Source organism: Mytilus edulis, chromosome 3 (genome assembly GCF_963676685.1).
Source record: "Mytilus edulis chromosome 3, xbMytEdul2.2, whole genome shotgun sequence".
NCBI lineage: Eukaryota > Metazoa > Mollusca > Bivalvia > Mytilida > Mytilidae > Mytilus > Mytilus edulis.
The window spans coordinates 29,165,205-29,184,753 of record NC_092346.1 but is presented as its reverse complement, the minus strand read 5'-3'; the positions used below and the strand labels follow the sequence as shown (position 1 = coordinate 29,184,753).

The window sequence follows — 19,549 nt, the reverse complement described above, 5'->3', positions numbered from 1 at the left end:
AGCACAACAATTTCATTATATTTTAAATAGAAAAAAACATACTGAGGTACAATTAAAAATTTTAGTATCATGACGAGTGAACGAACTTCACATTATTACTTCAAACGTGAAATGTTTTATTAGTTTATATGTTATTCTTCCTTATTGTAACTATAAATATATAGGAAGCTGGAAATACAGTTTCCTTCACTTTACATGTTATAATTGCGATATCATATTGTATTGTTTATATGGCATCCATTGAAATGTCTGCGTATGAGGACATTAAACGGGAAGACCATACTTACGAAAATATTAAGAAACAAATTGAAACAAAACATGAATTCAAACCATCGTTGAAGCAATGTTTATTTTTATTTCTATTAATACTGACATTGTTAGTGTTGTCAGGTGTTGTAGTTTGGACGGTGACATATTTTACGGTTCGTGGTAAGTCAAAATGTATAGCATTAAATGTCTGTCATGTCTTACATAAATTTTATCCATTTGTTTAGCTATTTCACTCATTTTCAATAACTCTTGATGTATAAATGATATTTAGCCATTTATATTTTTTTTATATTTAGATGCAGATGAACGAGTACTTATAGCAAAATTCAAAACAGGTCGCCAATCAAATGGGGAAAAAATCAAAAGCACTAACATATCAAACGAATAGATAATTTCATTCTGTTGATTTGGGTTTATTTTATTTTTTGTTTTACCTTTAGTACACAGGGACCGTTTGCCTTCCGTCAAACTTTTTAGTGGTCAAATATTATTGAAAACGATCCCTTATTCTTAGTTTTGACATTGCGTGACATAAAATCAATAATAAGCCATATTGCGATAGTGTATCTTTTTAATATAAGCAAAACCTCAAATAAGATTTAGCAATTGCTCGAAATGGAACATACATCATACTAATTCCGATCTATGTTGCATAATAGAATATATACGGGATATTTTTTATTAACTTAAAATTTAACAATGTTTATATAAGTAGTTAATCTTTGTTTTCACTCAGATATATATGAGCATTGGCTTATTCTTGCTTCATCAAATTTTCATCTTCAGTAACATAACTATTTTTTCTGAATATTATTATATCCTTCGCCCTGTATTTTTTCGTCTCAAGATATCTGGTATATGATTTGTACTAATAAACAACTTTAGTAAAACAATTTCTAAGTGAAAATATCGATTTATCTTTTAACTTTATGTTTTATTAATATTCAACCAACAATGTTGATTTGATTCCAGACAGTTATACTGGGGTCAAAATTGAAAGTAGCATTCTTTACATGATTTTGCATATTGTTTTGTTAAAAAACAAAGTGCATACAACGCATTGAATTGATTACATACATGTATGAACAAAATCTTACATCTCCCTCCCAAAACAAGATAAAGAAAGAAGTATAAAAAATGATGTAGTGTGATATATAACTCATTTACTTTACATAGTATATGCGTATGATCAAAAGATTTTAAGTCCTTGTATTATGTTATTGAAAGTGAGGTTGTGACCGAAGGTAATTTTGACGTTTTAGATTTCGACCGTTGCTATACATTGATATTGGTACATTATTATTCATGGGGAATCTCTAATTAAGGTTTCAATTAATATGATCTTGAAATTTTTAACTAGGAGTGTCATTATGTAATCCGGAGGTTGCATTTTTTTGGATTGACTGGAATAAGTTCGAGATCATTTTTTTTCTGACAATAAAGGTCCGTTTTTTTTTATCAAAATCTTCTAATTTTCAAGTGGATGTGGTATTGTTAAAAGACCACGAATTGTTATTGGACTTGTGGTATCTGATAAGGTCATTCTACTCTTTGTTAAAAGACATTTTAATAAAAAAAAAATGTGATTATTATCGATATTTTCTTCAGGAAAAATGCTTTGCTTGTGCCGCTTTTTTTGTTTTTCAACTTTTCTAATAGTACCTCCATGTATTTTCTTGTAATCAGTATGTTTCCACAATATTAATAGACATTGAAAATAATATTCTCCATAATTGTTCGTTGCATCGTCCTTACAGAGAAATGCGGAGACTAAATATGAGGGCTAAATACCTTTATGTATTCAATAGAAGTGAGACGCAATTTTTTCCCAAACCATAAGTGTAGAAACCTTAAGTCTTTTTCATTTGAGGTCCTTGGTAAAAAAAAAACATAACGAGGATAAGGTCACAGTCAAGGCCATGTTTATTATTTTTTTTTTTTTTGTTTGAACATATCTTTAAGGACAACATTAAGGTTACAATGACGTTGGAGAAGAAACGCGAGTCTGGCGTATAACATTTAAAATATGGTATTTATAATGAGTCTTTTTAAAGAAAGGTATCAGAATCATGCAAAGGGGGATTCATCTCAAAACATGAATTAATGACATCTTTGTTTTAAATGATGCAAAACAACAAACTTTTGGGTATTCGATCATTGCATACTGTATATTATATTTTGTTATAAAGATAAACAAGTTCATAGCAACACATATTTTGACATTCAAACATGTCTCACTCCTTGGTTGACAGGCATGTTTTTTCTGAGCAACCACTTACTAGAAAATTTGAAACAAAATACATAAAAGATACTTAAACAATTCCAATATAATCCTTAATGATAATACAAAATCATTGTTATGTCTGAACAGCTTAAATACAATACATTTTTCTAAAAAAAAATGTACCAGATGCATATACATAAATTTCTCCAGAAAATACCATGGAAATTTACCAAATTTTCAAAACGCACATTTTTAGTAGTATTCGCCATGTGATATTGATAAAGCTCTTGGTAAATGGTAAATGGTTAATATCTGCCATTAGAGCATTTTTTACATTTTCAATTGTTTAAAATTTAAAAATTCATTAGTCTTTTTCAGATTATTTTGTCGCAAGGTTTAGACTCATTGTTAAACTACCCAATGACCTGTAATTGATATTTATATTGTCATATTACAAGGACAGTTGTCTCACTGGAACATCATTATTATTATATAATAACTATTGATTCTGGTGTCCTAAACTAAAATTGCATAAGATTATGCTGCTTACCAATTACTATTGCCCTTGTAATCAAAAACACTATATCATGTTAAAGCTGACAAAACCAACATGACCACCATTGCTAAAAATAAAATATCAGCTTACAACAATTAGCCAATGTTTAAAAGATCAGACAGCTTAAACAGTTAAATTCGAAGTGATGGTATATATGTATTACGAGAGGTTTAGCATGCCACAAAACCAGATTCAACCCACCATTTGTTTTTCTTAAAACGTCCTGTACCAAGTCACGAAAATGGCCATTGTTATATTATAGTTCGTTTCTGTGTGAGGTGCATTTTAATGTTGTGTTTCTGTTGTGTCGTTGTTTTCTTATATTTGATGTGTTTCATTCAGTTTAAGTTTGTAACCCGGATATGTTTTTTTCTCAATCGATTTATGAATTTCGAACAGCGGTATACTACTGTTGCATTTATTTATATACTCAACAAAACAAGTAAAACGCAACGTCTTCCTATCTACAGTAACTTCCATAATTTCTTTGTTTTGCTTAAAAATAAAATATAACTTTTTATCTGTGTTAATATCATATAAGTACAGTCGGAAACCCGGTTGAAATAGAACAAAAGAATCGAAGCTCTTTGTTAGAGAAGGCGATAAATGCTTACTGTAATGTTTACTATAGTGACAAAAATTTTAAAAGTTAATAGAAACAAACAAATTACAATTTTCTTCTCAATTACGAAGTGTTTTTTTTTTTTTAAAACACCATTTGCATAAGTTTTCAATTTATTTAGTACATAGTTAAGCAGAACAATTAAATATCAAGTCGACGACATGGGTATCTTTCAAGTTGGATGTAGAAAATGAATAACCTCCGATTTAAATTTTTTTTTACCACGGACGGAAAACATATCAATCTATTAGTTCAGTAATTTTCGTGTCTGCCCTTCAATTATGTGACTCAAGAAAAAATTCCAAAAAATGGGTAACAATTGAATCGAAAAGAGAAGATCGAGTGCACCTTTTTTAAGTAAGGGCGTGTTTGAGTTGAATATTTTGTCTTGATATCTTACAAAGCAAGAATATTTTTCATACATCTTTTCGCTTCAGATTCTATCATTTTTATATATCAAAGCTACAGGTTGACTTTTTAATATAAAAAAAATCACAGTACTGTACTAAATGATGAAATATATGGGTCAAGTGAAATACCTATCTAATGAATAACAAAAACAGAGTAGGTGTGTTCGAATAGCTATTTTTTTTACTGAAAGTACTTGACGACAGTCTTTTAAGTTGGATGATGAAAGTGCATATCTTCGAAAAATTATAATTTTTTTGTGTGTGATAACTAGGATTTATAGTCTTCAACCACTAAAAAAATGTAGTCTGCCCTTCCACGAAATGTTTAATTAGAATTTTTTTTATGTTTATGAATTTTCGAAAATTCCACCTGACAACCGATCAGACAATAATTTTAAATTGAATCAATGCAAACAAAATCATTAACTTATGCTCATTAGATAGTTGATACATTTGTCTTTTAAAATACAACTGACATATAAGGATCGTAATGGTGCAATGTTGATAAATTGTTCGGTTTCCAAGAGCAAAATTGGCAGCGTGTCATCCCTACAATGGCTTCCATTTCTACGATTGTGAAAATGAACTGGCATAATGGGGAGATAATTTTGACGAAGTAGAATCCTGACTGAGTATATGCGTGAAACATTGAAATGAATCTACAGGTTTACCGTGATATTTTCGTTTTAATTGTCTCAATTGGTTGTTTTTTTTAAGTCAGTACCAAATTGTCAAAAAAAAATGATTAATAGACATAAGTTAGGTTACTTTGTTTTCACATAAAATATACACTCTACTTCTGACAGGTGTCAATAATTTAGTAAATAAAATAGATTTTGTTTGAAAATGTGAAAACTAAATTGTAAAAATCATTTTCACAGAACTAGATTTAGTAATATTGTGTCAAAATTTTACTAATTTCAATCCCTTTTTTAAAAAGTTGGTGCTTTTTTGTTGTTGTTGAGTACATAGTTCTTATGCAATATCATTTGTATTAAGGTAGATCACAAATATATATTTTTTTAGACAGAATTTTTTTATAATTTGCAAAAATGAAGATTTTACTATGCTCTTTTCAAAAATTTAATAAAAAGTATGGGTCACCGTGCTATTTTTTAAGCTATGAGTCGTTGATCATGAAAAAACACATTAGTGTGCATGCAAAAAATTCTATGAGATAGAATTTTGAAATAAATTGTGAGAAGAAAGGTTGCATAATATGTTTTTAGAAAATAAAAAGAAAACATGGTCACCGAACTTGTTTTCTTGCTACAAGTAAAAATAAAAATATTCCCTATTAGCCCAGTGTAAATTTTGTACTAAAAGAGTTATCTTCCCTTAAATGGCTCATTTCAAAAAAAAGATTTTAAAACCAAAAAAAATCATATTTGTTAAAATATGTTGTATAAAACGATAAATTAACAAGTTTTCGTTAAATAGAAAACACAGTCTAACCATTGAATTACAAATCTATCTCTAAATTTGCAGATTTAGGCAAATAACAAGACCGATATTGTACTGTGATTGTACAATCCAAGATGGCGGTATACCATGAATCTACCTTAAGGACATTATGTACATTCTTATGCAAATTATGAGTTTAAAACATCCATAGCCTCTAGAGCGTCAATTAAATAAAGGGCCAGCTCCAAGTCTTCATCCTCAATTGTTTGCGGTTTTGTATTTCGGGACATAACACAGACGAGAAAAAAAAAGAAGCAATCATTATCTGACCAGGTTGAAGGCATCCCTCTTGAATCATTTTCAGCGCTGTTCTTGGTTGTGTATCTGTCTATGCAAAGTAGTCATCATTCTGTGAGAAAATGTTCTATAAAACAAATAATCCTTAATACAAAACATTTATCAATTCATGTTTGCTTGCTTAATATCTAGTGGAAAATAGCTCATGCATGCATATTCAGGATGAGAAAAATATATGACATTAACCTTTTGTTTAGTTACCTTAAATCAGTAAGGATTATCATTTAAGAATCATATTTGCCACTGTTTGTTATCCAACATTTTTTATACTGTATTTGAAAAGTGGCGTTTAGCTATGTTTTTATTGGCGGGTACTATCAAATACAATTCTGTTCATTTTATCATTTTATCAAATTTTATTAATGTGTTTTTGATTTTAATGAACATAGCTTTATATGAATAACTGATAATTGAGTCAGGGGTTTTATTACCACAAATTAATTAAATCCAATACCAATTTTTTTCATAGATGTAACCATTTGGCTTTGAACTTCCATTTAGTAACTGCAAGTAGTTTTATACTACTGTTTTAAAGTCAGTAACTTTGGTGCATTGCAGAGATCTTTTGAGACAAACCCATTGCAATTAGGTATTACAGTTTCTTTTTGATGTTGGGCTATCACACCACTGTCCTGGATTAACACATTATACTTGCCACCTTCTTGGTATGTCTGTCTTACGTCAGGACCCTGTAATTCAGTGGTTGTTTGTTCATGTCTGTTATATATATTTATTTCATCCTAAATTTTTATGATATAAATCTCTCTTTCTTAATTGATTTTTTCTTATTTTTCATATAATGGCCTTTATAGCCCACTTTATGATATGGATTTTTCTCATTGTTGAAGGCTGTACAAATGCTGACATCAATTTCATTTGAATTTTTGTGGATATATGTCTTATTGTCATACAATCTCATCTCCTTACTTTTATACTTACATCTTGACTGAATGTCAGGTGTCAGTTTCAGCTGTACTTTGTTGTACATATGTCTTTGCAGAGGATTCATAGTCCTGTAAGAAAAAGTTTCATTAAACATTAATATTTTTATGTTGTTCAAGATGAGAAAAATCCAAATAATAAGCCAATATCAATATTTATAAAACAGTTATGGGGATCAACTGGGGAATTTAGTCAGTAATTATACTACTATTTGAACCAGTGTACTTGATTTACTTTAAAATGCACTCACAAAACATGTGTAACCCTATCACATTAGTTATGTGCATGTACCAAGCCAGAATCATGTCATCCATTAGTTGTAGGTCTTTGTTTACCATAATAATTTTATTGTCTTTTGAAAAGCTAATTTTTTTTTCTCTTCAAGGCCTTTTATCTAATAAGTATTTGTCTATTGTCAAAGAATGTATAACAAGATATTCAAATTTGACTTTTGGGCTGTCATGAATATTAATATTATAGGCAATGTATTGTACCACTAGATCCCTTACATGCATATCTTAGAGATGAGTTTGTTATCAACTAATAAATGTGTTCACTTATCAGGGTAAAAAGGTATTGTTTGTGTTTCAACTTTTCGGATTTTTAATAAAATTATCATTAATACATTAATTTTTTTCCATTACCTTAATTCAGCAGAAGAAATTGGAACATAGACATATTTTACTTACAATATTCAGTATGCTTAAACAGCTAGATGTTCTGGGTTTTTTTTCTTTCTCTGTTGTGTCCAAACCTGGATGCAGAAATAAATGAGAAATATTTAAATCTTAAAGTAAATACAAATAGGATTTACAAAAAATATCAACATACGAATGAATAACAATATAAAACATCTCAAATTCTTTTTCAACAATTTTGTACTTGTTTGGCTCTTAAAATATTTTGATATGAGCGTCACTGATGAGTCTTATGTAAACGAAACGCGCGTCTGGCGTACTAAATTATAATCCTGGTACCTTTGATAGCTAGTTCGTTACATTCTCAGGAACTTTTGGCATATTTGGATCGAAGCGATTTGATGAAATTTTATAGGAGTTATCTACCTTTACCAAATAAACTTGTCGGTATGTTTTTGTAATTCATAAACCGTTAACTCTATAACCCTGGAATCTTTTTGTTGGAGACCTATGTCCTAACTTAGAAAATAAGGTCAAAGGACAAAGTCAAGTTCTTAATTTTGACTTTTATTGTTTTTTTTTTTTCATTTACTCCAAGACTTTTTAAAGATATATATATAGAAGAACAAGTGCAAAAAGCTTGTTTTATTGTAATGTAGATATGTTACATTTGGTCTGAAACAATTTCATGACATCTTATAGGATTTAGTGCCCCTGAAATGTCTTATTATAAGGTTAATTGATAATTACTCCAACTTAGTTCATTATAAAGCCTTATGACCTTTAACAACAGGTATGGTGACATATGACCTTGACAAATGAATATCGGAAGTCATTTTGGGAAAACCGGAAGTAGCCATTTTTGCACTTTTTTCTTGAAAATTACTCAGAATCCATATAATTTGTATTTTACATACATGAACCTAAGACCTACAGTCTTAAAGTGACTTTCGATAAACCAGAAGTGGCCAAATATCTCCTGGTTTACAAGCAAAAGTATATACAAACTTTATTTTTTTGGCATCAGTGTGAAAAAAAACCATCATATGAGACCTAAAGTGACATTAATTTTAACGGAAGTAGCACATTATCTCCCTTATTTCACTAAAAAGTATATAGAATCCATTTATTTATCACATCAGTATAAAGAAACTTATGATTGGATGCCAATTCTAACTTCGAGTTAAAGTCATGAAACGAGTGACTGGTGAAAAATAATTTTTATCCAATTCTTGAACCAATGCATGTATATATCATAAACTTAGTCTCTTGTGCCGGTTTTATAATTTTTTACGCATATATATCGTACAATCGTCTTTTTTTCTATCTGTCTGTTATGAGGTGAAATATGGCAGCTACTTAATTGTCGTGTTTTGAAGCCGTAGTTTACCGATTGTCACCTTATAGTAAACAAACAACAAAAAAACATGGATATTGAGCACGTCTTTAATATGTACAATCAGATAAATTTTCTGCTTTTTCACCAAAATGGGCTGAATACTACAATGTGTATGTGAGAATAACGTTGAAGTTTTAAAACGGTTATTATGTGATATTGTTAACTGGAAATTGAATCCAATTACTCAAAAATTAATTCAAAAAAGTTATAGATATTTTCCAGAAATCAGTGATTTTTAGATATTTTCCCTAACTTTCCCTCCACAAATGAAGTTAGATACCACAATATTTATGAAAAGTGTGCCTCAATTTTTGGCAGGTATTTTTTTTATAATGTTCACTTAACATGAATTCATAGTAGTCAATATTTTCCAGAAATCTGTGATTTTTTTTTTTTACTTTTACCACTTTCCCCAAAAAAATGAGATACAATTCCCAAATCAGTCCAAAAATTAAGTCTGCATAGTTTGTATTAATTTTACCTAACAATTTATTATCAAAATTAAATATTTTAAAACATACAAATATTTTCAAGAAACCAGTGATTTTTTAAACTGTTTACATGTATCTATCCAGAAATCAAATAAAAATTCTATGTCTTTCGTCTGATTTTCTTTTTTTTTATATTGCGTCAACTGCGTGTAGAAAAAGAATGTTTGTAAACGTTACATTATTTTCTAGACCTATGGTTCTTCTAGATATGACAAAAATAACAGTCAAACAGAAAATATGTAAAAAAGATATCTTGATGTACTTGTAAACCAACTTTAAAGACTAGATTAGTACTCAACTGTCTTAGATTAATTTTATAGCTCAATAAATTTCATATTGGGAAAGTTCATAGGAGCCAAAATACAAAACCACACCCTAACTGTGTATTGCTACCAAGGAATCATATGCGTATGGATAGATACCAGGACTAAATTTTGTATATACACCAGACGCGCGTTTCGTCTACAAAAGACTCATCAGTGACGCTTGAATCCAAAAAAGTTAAAAAGGCCAAATAAAGTACGAAGTTGAAGAGCATTGAGGACCAAAATTCCTAAAAGTTTTGCCAAATACAGCTAAGGTAATCTACGCCTGAGGTTGAAAAGCCTTAGTATTCCAAAAATTCTAAATTTTGTAATCACTTAATTTATAAATATAACCATATCAATGATAATTCATGTCAGCCCAAAAAGTGCTGACTACTGGGCTGGTGATACCCTCGGGGAAATAAATCTCCACCAGCAGTGGCATGAGATACCAAAAAGAATATCAGTGAGAAAAAATAGAAGGTAGAATTTCAAGTGGGATAGGCATGCAAGGAGTAATAGCATTTTTCATATCACATATTTTATATTTTTCACCTTTTGCGTTGAGGCCTTGACTAAGTCGGTGGTGTGTCTATTTTTTGTGTTGGTTTATGTAATGTATCCGGGTTTTGTTTTCTGTAATTAGTTAATACTTGAGTTTTATCATGTATATCTTTTATGGACAAGGAGAGCTTCTGGCGTATTGAATTCTAAACCTGATGCCTTTTGTTAGCTATTATTCATGTGTTTCTTTGTCTAATATGTTCTACTATTTATTTGTATTGTTGTCCTATAATGTTATGTTGTCCTTTTAATGTTATATTTAACATTGCCGTTAAAGCGCGATGTTTGACATGCCACAAAACCAGGTTCAACCCACCATTGTTTTCTCTTTAAAAAATGTCCTGTACCAAGTCAGGAATATGGCCACTGTTATATTATAGTTCGTTTCTGTGTGTGTTACATTTAAACATTTTAACGTTGTGTCGTTCGTTTTCTCTTATATTTGAGTGTGAATTCACATTACTATAAGACGTGTCATGGTACTTTTCTATCCCAAGTTCATGTATTTGGTTTTGATGTTATATTTGTTATTCTCATCGGATTTTGTCTAATGTTTAGTCCGTTTCTGTGTTTACTGTTTGCAATAGCACAAATTGTTCTAAATAATAAGGATGTTCTTATCCCAAGCAGAAAACCCTAGCTGTATTTGGCACAACCTTTTTGAACTTTTGATCCTCAGTGCTGTACAAATTTGTACTTGTTTTGACTTTCGAACTTTTATATCTGGGCGTCACTGGTAAGTCTTGTGTTGACAAGGCGAGCTTCTGGCGTATTGAATTCTAAACCTGATGCCTTTTGTTAGCTATTATTCATGTGTTTTTTTTGTCTAATATGTTCTACTATTTATTTGTATTGTTGTCCTATAATGTTATGTTGTCCTTTTAATGTTATATTTAACATTTCCATTAAAGCGCGATGTTTGACATGCCACAAAACCAGGTTCAACCCACCATTTTTTTCTCTTTAAAAATGTCCTGTACCAAGTCAGGAATATGGCCACTGTTATATTATAGTTCGTTTCTGTGTGTGTTACATTTAAACATTTTAACGTTGTGTCGTTCGTTTTCTCTTATATTTGAGTGTGAATTCACATTACTATAAGACGTGTCACGGTACTTTTCTATCCCAAGTTCATGTATTTGGTTTTGATGTTATATTTGTTATTCTCATCGGATTTTGTCTAATGCTTAGTCCGTTTCTGTGTGTGTTACATTTTAATGTTGTGTCGTTGTTCTCCTCTTATATGTAATGCGTTTCCCTCAGTTTCAGTTTGTTTCCCCGATTTTGTTTTTTGTCCATCGATTTACGAGTTTTGAACAGCGGTATACTACTGTTGCCTTTATTTATCACATCGACCGAAACAAATCAACATATTCATAGCAAATGTTTCATAATAAAAACCACAAAAAATCTTACCTGAAATATATTGTACATAGATTCCACACTTGATAAAAAATCTCAAATGTTTAATCAATATTTCTGAAACATGATAAAAACAGCTGTTATTTTTCATATGAAAACAATATCAAGTAATTTCTGTTTTGCTAAATAAATCATCACGTATTTGTCCAAAAAAAATATTACAAAGGAAATATATTAATACTTTAAAATGCAAAATAATCTTGATAAAACTTTGTACTTTTAAAGACGTAAATTAGAAAGAGATATAGAAAAAACATTGATTGTTTCCAAATTCTCTATAAAAAAAAGTCTTCGAATTGCTAATGAAATTATCATATTTAAAAGATGGCATTTAAAAAATTATAATAGTGTATTTTTTCCTGTTTGTTCGTCCAGTCGTTCGTTCGCACACTGTGTATCAATAACCAAATTCTGTTTGTCAAATCAGAAATTGTTTTATTCACAAAATAACGTCTCATGAAATACTTCTATGTTTTGATATTATCAAAAGCAAAAGTCATAGGAGTTTAATCCCTTAAATAATAAGACAATTTTTAACATACAAAGCAAGTATGCTCCTTCAAATCCTAATGATTATTTTACAAAACGTAAGGTTTAATTTGATTGTTTACAAATGTAGGGTTTTATTTTGTTTTCCAAGATAAAATGTTTTATTTTTTATTCCAACGTAAATTTTTGTGAATTACAAGTAAAATTTTATTTTTCATGATTTTTCAAATGAATTTACGGGTATTCAAATTAATAAACAAAGACTAATGTATATGCTTGGTGATAACACCATTTTGTTCCTACGAATACAAATGAAGTTTTGTCAATTTCACAAACAATAAAACATCCTTCTTTTTCATTTTGACTGCTTGTAGATAAGTCATCCACAGTAATGGGAATTGATACAACTGTCATACAAGTTAGAGGTTTAGTGTGCTATAAAATCAGGTTTAACCACAAATTTCTACATAGGGAAATGCCTTTACTAAGTCGTTTATCCATTCGTTGGTATGTTTGAGCTTTTTATTTTGTCATTTGTTAAAGTATTTTCCGTTTTAATTTTACTTAAATTCGATATTTTTGTTATTTACTTTTCAGGTAATTTTTCATATCTTTCTGACATTCTTTGTATGCATTCATTACTCCTTATGAAATTTAACGCGCAAATTTGTTTATCAAAACATTATCAAAGCTACATATAACGTTCGCACAATCTGTTTTACAGACGACTATAAAATGCAGCTTTGTGATTACTAAATTTCTTTAAATGGTATCGAACGATCTTTATTTCTGTACATACTAGGTTATGTTTAGATTCCACTTTTACAAGTTGTCTACTGCTGGATGTTCTGGCATAGCTTGACTTCTTTTATCAAATACCATTTAAGGTTTATGTTGATATCATAAGAGTGTCAGTTTATTTAATTCCAAATTTTACCAACCGTCAGGACAGTTATATATATACGCCTTAATTACAGTTAAACACATTAAAATGAAAATGATACCGGAATCAAATTCATCACGCTTTTTTTCTCTATATATTCTATACGCTATGCGGCACATTTGACATTTCATGCTTTTTCTGCAAAGCATCAACGATGAAGATTTCTGTTTATTGTTTATATATACGTTTGTAACCAAAGTCATTTGGTGTGATACAGAAGCAAAGATGAAAATCTTGGGAAGTCTTACTGCCACTGGTATGTATCGAATATTTGGCTTTTTTTCTTTTGAAGTCATTTTAAAATTTTATGTTCTTGTACATGTGTTGAATCTGGCGTTTAAGTTTTAGGAATTTTTTTATCTTTATGAGAAAAGTTACTTTTCCAGTAACAAAAACAATGTAACACTATCGTTTTAGATACTGGTGAAGTTTGGTACCTAATAAAGCCTTTAGGCCACTGCGTTTGTTTGCATCTGTCCTGATTCAGGAACTGATGATAAGTGGTTGTCGTTTGTTGATGTGGTTCATAATTGTTTCTCGTTTCTAGTATTTTATACAGATTAGACCATTGGTTTTCTCGTATGAATGGTTTTACACTAGTCATTTTGGGGTCTTTAACAGTTTGCTGTTCGGTGTAGGCCAAGGCTCCGTGTTGAAGACCGTACTTTGACCTATAATAGTTTACTTTTTACATTTTGGATGGAGAGTTGTCTCAATGACACTCATACTACATCTTCTTAAATCCACCAAATAACTAATGCAAAATAATATTCAAATTAAAGACAATAATATTACCATGCACATTTTAATATAACTATTTTTTTATACGGGTACTATGAAAAACTTTGCGAAGGACACCAGCAAAACAGTCAAGCTTGCCACCGAAATTAAGAATATGCTGCACGGTTTGTATTTTGCTTTATTATTGAATGTTTGTTCACCACTAAAATTGTTTTCTAGGTATTAGCCCAGTAGTTAACATTTAGGTGTTGACTTGAGTTTTCATTGATATGTTCATAATTGTTAATTAACTGTTAACAATATTTTGAATTTCTGAAATTCTAAGGCTTTTCTACCTCAGGAATAGATTACCTGGCTTCGCTGTATTTCGAAAAGCTTTTTCGGAATTTTTGGTCCACAAAGCTCTTCAACTTCGTACTTTATTTGGCCTTTTAGCATTGTTTGATTCGAGCATCTTTTGTAGACGAAACAAGGTGTTTGGCGTAAATATAAAATTTCAATCCTGGTATCTATGATGAGTTTATTTACAGAATCTTTGCATCTTTAAAAAACTATTGCTATATTTTTTAGGAATGTGTACGAATAACAAACATCAAAACAGTTACGAGAAGTTTGATAAAAAGGTCCAGAATCTCTCTACAGGTACTTTCTTTATAATTTTAAAAACGATGTGAGAAGTGTATATGATGCAATATATTTTTATGTTTATAAATCACGTGGCGGATGAAAGTGCTAACCTTTGAAACATTTTGTCAAAGTGGGTTATTTCTGGATACTCTGTAGTCTACTATCACGTGACTTTATGTGATAGTGAAGCTTGTTAGGATTTTGCGGCATCCAATCTTAAATTAAACACCTAAATCTTCATTTCACTATGTCGAAATGATGTTAACACCTAAACCACAGCAAACATACATCACTTTACATAATGATATAATAAACAAAAGTGCACACACATTAATTCATCGCAACTTTTTTGATATTTATGTCACAGACGCTTGGGTATTTGGGAAAACGGTAGTATTTCATTTTCCTAGCATTAGGTTGGCCTTTTGTGTACCCAAGACAGGTGAAGGAAGTCAACTTAGGGGCGCCGTGATTGGATGTAAGGGTACAATATATTTTTTTATCCTGCAATTGGGTGTCCTACTATACAGATACAGCCCTACAGATATCGCTATGCTGTATCTGTATACTATACAGATATCGCTTAAAAGCTCCGCCCACTGCCGGACTGAGTATTGTTTGAACCTGTGTGACCTCAGAATCTGTATTCCAGTTGCATTCCAATGACGATGACAATTGTCGATTTCAAAACTTGAATGTGTATGATTGTGTTACAAAATCAACCATGTCAATTTCAGCATGCATGTTTATAGTGAATGTCAAGTCTGAAGCGTAGGACAACTCGTACACTTCTGTTTCAAATTTGACAATGTTTTGTTATTTGTTTTTACTGTTGAAATTAGTTGTTATGTTAAAATAGATAATTATTCACCTTGAGCGATGTATTATTGTTGACTATTCGAGATTCTTTTTTTGCGAACCCGTCTTCAGCGTAATGTGTGATTTTGATATTACTACGCGGGCCTCAAGGGATTACAAATCGAAAATAAATGCTAAATAAGTTAGTTTTTGTGTCTTTCAAAACACAAACAATATACAGAATTAATTGTAGGATAAAGACAATAACTGTTTAGTGTCTTTAAATATCAGCTGTATTTGTACTCGGCTCGAAACAGGTGTAGTAGCTCGCTAAAAGCTCGCATACACCTTGTTTCCTAGCCTCGTACAAATACAGCTGATATTTAAAGACACTAAACAGTTATTGTCTATGTATTTATCTATGAATAACTGCAGTGTTTATATTTACAATATAAATTTTAAAATCTATTGAAATATTTTCTAAAGAATTATTCGAAAAGGCTTTCAAAATTTTATAAATTTGCTGCAAAATGTCGGTGGGCATGGATAACATAAACAAGCTCCGTTGGAAATTGGTCATGATACTATTTGGCTTCAATTTTTAAAATAGAGTAATAAAGTACTAACACCACACATAACTGTTTTATCCAGGTTTTTGTTATAAAAAGTGGTAAAATTAGAAAATGTTAGTATTGTCGCCTATGGCAGAATAAATAGTACCGTTTTCCCATATATCTAACCTAAGTTTCGAGTGATTTTAACGACTCAGAGACGAACCCGAATTTTACTTTTACTAAAAAAAATATGGATTGAAAAAGTCGGGTAAACTAGGTGAGCAGTGGTAGATAAGTAATTTAAATATAGAAAACTGAATATTTTGAATCAACAGCAAAACAAAATTAAAAAAAAAACAAAATATCTGCATCATACACCCAAGTGCCCGTGATTTATCTGCCTGAAAAAGAAAACTTGTATTGATATTCACTCTTAATAAAAGCAATCAAATGTCATAATACTCATGATATACTATCGAAACATCGAAACAACATCGATCCATCGAAACAACATCTGATAAACAAATTTAATAATACTTTTAGATATTTGGATGATATTTTGGCTCTCAATAATGACGACTTCAGTATGTATATTAATGAAATTTATCCTGTTGAACTTACTTTAAATAAAGCTAATACTAACAATGACCACTGCCCTTTTCTCGATCTTGATATCTATATCACTAATGGAAAGCTGAATACTAAAATTTATGATAAAAGGGATGATTTTTCATTTCCTATCGTTAATTATCCGTTTTTAGATGGTGACGTTCCCTTGTCACCATCTTACGGTATTTATATATCTCAACTTGTACGATTCGCTCGTGTATGTAACAATGTTTTAGATTTTAACGAGAGAAATTTATGTATTACTGAAAAAATTATTACACCAGGGTTTTCGATATCACAAACTAGTCAAAACATTTACTAAATTTTATCATCGGTATAAAGACATCATTCGTAAATATAGCTCAACATGCAGACTTCTAATACGTTCAGGTATTTCACATCCAATTTTTTTATGGAAATATTCTTTATAAAGCACAAAGGTGTCAGTATTCATCTCAGAAACTTAAAAAACCTTTGAATAGACTTATTAAGAAGGGATATAATTACGATACTGTTGTCAAGTCATTAAAGATTGCATATTTTGGCGTTAATATTGAGTCACTGATAAGGTCTTTGCATCGGAACTAAACACATTTATTCTAAAAACAGTTGTTGGCATGACACGGGTTATGTTCTTCTCATATATGCTATGATGGTATGATACTAAACCCCTAACGGGAAGGATTGTGCCTGATGTTCATATGATGAAATCATAATCTTTCAGTCAGTTTAATTGAAGTCTGGAGCTGGCATGTCAGTTAACTGCTAGTAGTCTGTTGTTATTTATGTATTATTGTCATTTTGTTTATTTTCTTTGGTTACATCTTCTGACATCAGACTCGGACTTCTCTTAAACTGAATTTTAATGTGCGTTTTGTTATGCGTTTACTTTTCTACATTGGTTAGAGGTATAGGGGGAGGGTTGAGATCTCACAAACATGTTTAACCCCGCCGCATTTTTGCGCCTGTCCCAAGTCAGGAGCCTCTGGCCTTTGTTAGTCTTGAATTATTTTAATTTTAGTTTCTTGTGTACAATTTGGAAATTAGTATGGCGTTCATTATCACTGGACTAGTATATATTTGTTAGGGGCCAGCTGAAGGACGCCTCCGGGTGCGGGAATTTCTCGCTACATTGAAGACCTGTTGGTGACCCTCTGCTGTTGTTTTTTATTTGGTCGGGTTGTTGTCTCTTTGACACATTCCCCATTTCCATTCTCAATTTTATGATACACAAACAGAGGTAAAATTGTATATTCATTGTGGATCATTTATTATCAGAATTAAGCTCCTTCAAAATGGGGAAAAACGCACATCTCAATTTGCATAGCAAATGTTTTTTCTTATAGGTTGTAGTAAAGGCATTCATAACACTCAAATACATTTTATCTTTTTTTAAACATTTTCTTTTTAAAGAAAGGCCGTAGGGGGTGCTTGGGACGTAAGGTACTTGTATTTTTATCATATATATACTATTTATATCTATATGTTGTGTTAAATCAGCTGTACCAAACGTTTTCTTTGCCTGTGGTTTGGGTTTCTTCTCTTTTCTTTTTTTTTGGGGGGAGAGGTGTATCTCTCCTCCTTTTTGCTGTTATTGGCGTTTTCTGTTGTTTTTTTTCATTGTGGCTGATCATTTTATATTTTGTCATAGGGTTTCGAGAGTTAACTTTGCTTACTGGAAAAGAAATATCTTCAACTATTCGAAGGAAGTAAATCTAAAAAAAAAACAACATGTAACTATATCAATTAAAAGTGTTTTATTTTTCATGAATATCAAACATTTTTACGGGGTTGTTAGTTGTTCTATATTTTTCACACAATATACGTTTACTTTTTAGACATGGAGGTGATCAAAGAAAAACTTGACAAAATACCGAACTTAGTCAGTAACATTAAATGTGAGTAAAGCTTTCACACAGTTCGCCAATATATTTGGTATCTTTAATCCCCCTTTTTTTACAAAATATCAATATTTTTTATAAATATAATGTGTTCACTGTTCATGACATTTAAATAAACATCAAAAGAAAGCTTATCATATGGAAATGACAACAAAAATAAAACTAAATTTATCAGATTTATTATTTGAATAATTTTAATAAAAATAAAACACCAATTTTATTAATATCGTCTAGAAAACTGCAATATTTCAAAATCTTCGAATAATACCTTCAAGTTAAAGTTGAAATAATTAAACATATTTACTGTTAAAGAGAAGAGCCTTTCAGAAAGTTTCTTTTTTTTATGTAGGCAATCTACCTGATGAATGGACTGTAAGTATAGACTGAAATGTGTGTATGTGTCAAAGTAGTAGTATTCAATTATATGACTTCGAGTTTACTATGACGTCCAGTATCACTGAACTAGTAAACATTTTTGTTTACGGTCCAGCTGAAGCACGCCTCCGGTTGCAGGATTTTCTCGATGTGTTGAAGAAAAAGGGAAAATCACAAAAATACTAATCTCAAAAGAAAGTTTTAAACGGAAAGTCCCTATTCAAATGGCAAAGCTCTTTGGTCTTTTAAATTTGGTGATGTACATATAAACGAAGCAATCTTGGGGGAAATCTGGTCAATTTATATTCATATTTATCACTAGAAAAATATATAATTTGACTTCCAAAATTCAGAACTATTCAAGAAAAAATAAACTATCCACACAATGGTTTTATCTATCACTAATTGTTTGTCTTTTTTTATCAGAGCTCCTTACATATTTTTTATTTCTTTAATTTGGAAATTATGTTCAAATTTATAAGTTACATTTCAGATTCATTAGCTACAATTTCAGATTCATTAGCTACAATTTCAGATTCATTAGCTACAATTTCAGATTCATTAGCTACAATTTCAGATTCATTAGCTACAATTTCAGATTCATTAGCTACAATTTCAGATATGTTGACAACAGAAAATAAAATGATCGGATTTGTTTATATGGACAATAACGGATTTTCTTTTGTTAAATGTGTTAGGTTATACAAAGACGGTATGATGGTAGTGTTAAATTCCACAGAAATTGGACGGATTATGAGAATGGATTTGGAGACAAACCAGGGGAGTTCTGGCTAGGTAAGACAGATATAACTTTATATAAATTTCAAAGCCTGTGGGATAGTTATTCTTCAATTGTTCGTAATATAACGTTTAACACACAAATACACATCATTGCTGAAAGACTTAAT

At 30.4% G+C, this 19,549-nt stretch overlaps 1 protein-coding gene across 1 annotated transcript in view; it reads left to right on the top strand.

Moving 5' to 3' along the window:
• Positions 1 to 19,549, top strand: part of LOC139515151 (angiopoietin-related protein 1-like) — a 51,809-nt gene that overhangs the window by 27,390 nt on the left and 4,870 nt on the right. Inside the window, exons 3-6 of the mRNA XM_071304714.1 lie at positions 14,348 to 14,419; positions 18,204 to 18,263; positions 18,616 to 18,638; positions 19,340 to 19,436. Of these exons, the coding sequence (XP_071160815.1) occupies positions 14,348 to 14,419; positions 18,204 to 18,263; positions 18,616 to 18,638; positions 19,340 to 19,436 (252 nt within the window). The remainder of the gene's footprint in view (positions 1 to 14,347; positions 14,420 to 18,203; positions 18,264 to 18,615; positions 18,639 to 19,339; positions 19,437 to 19,549) is intronic.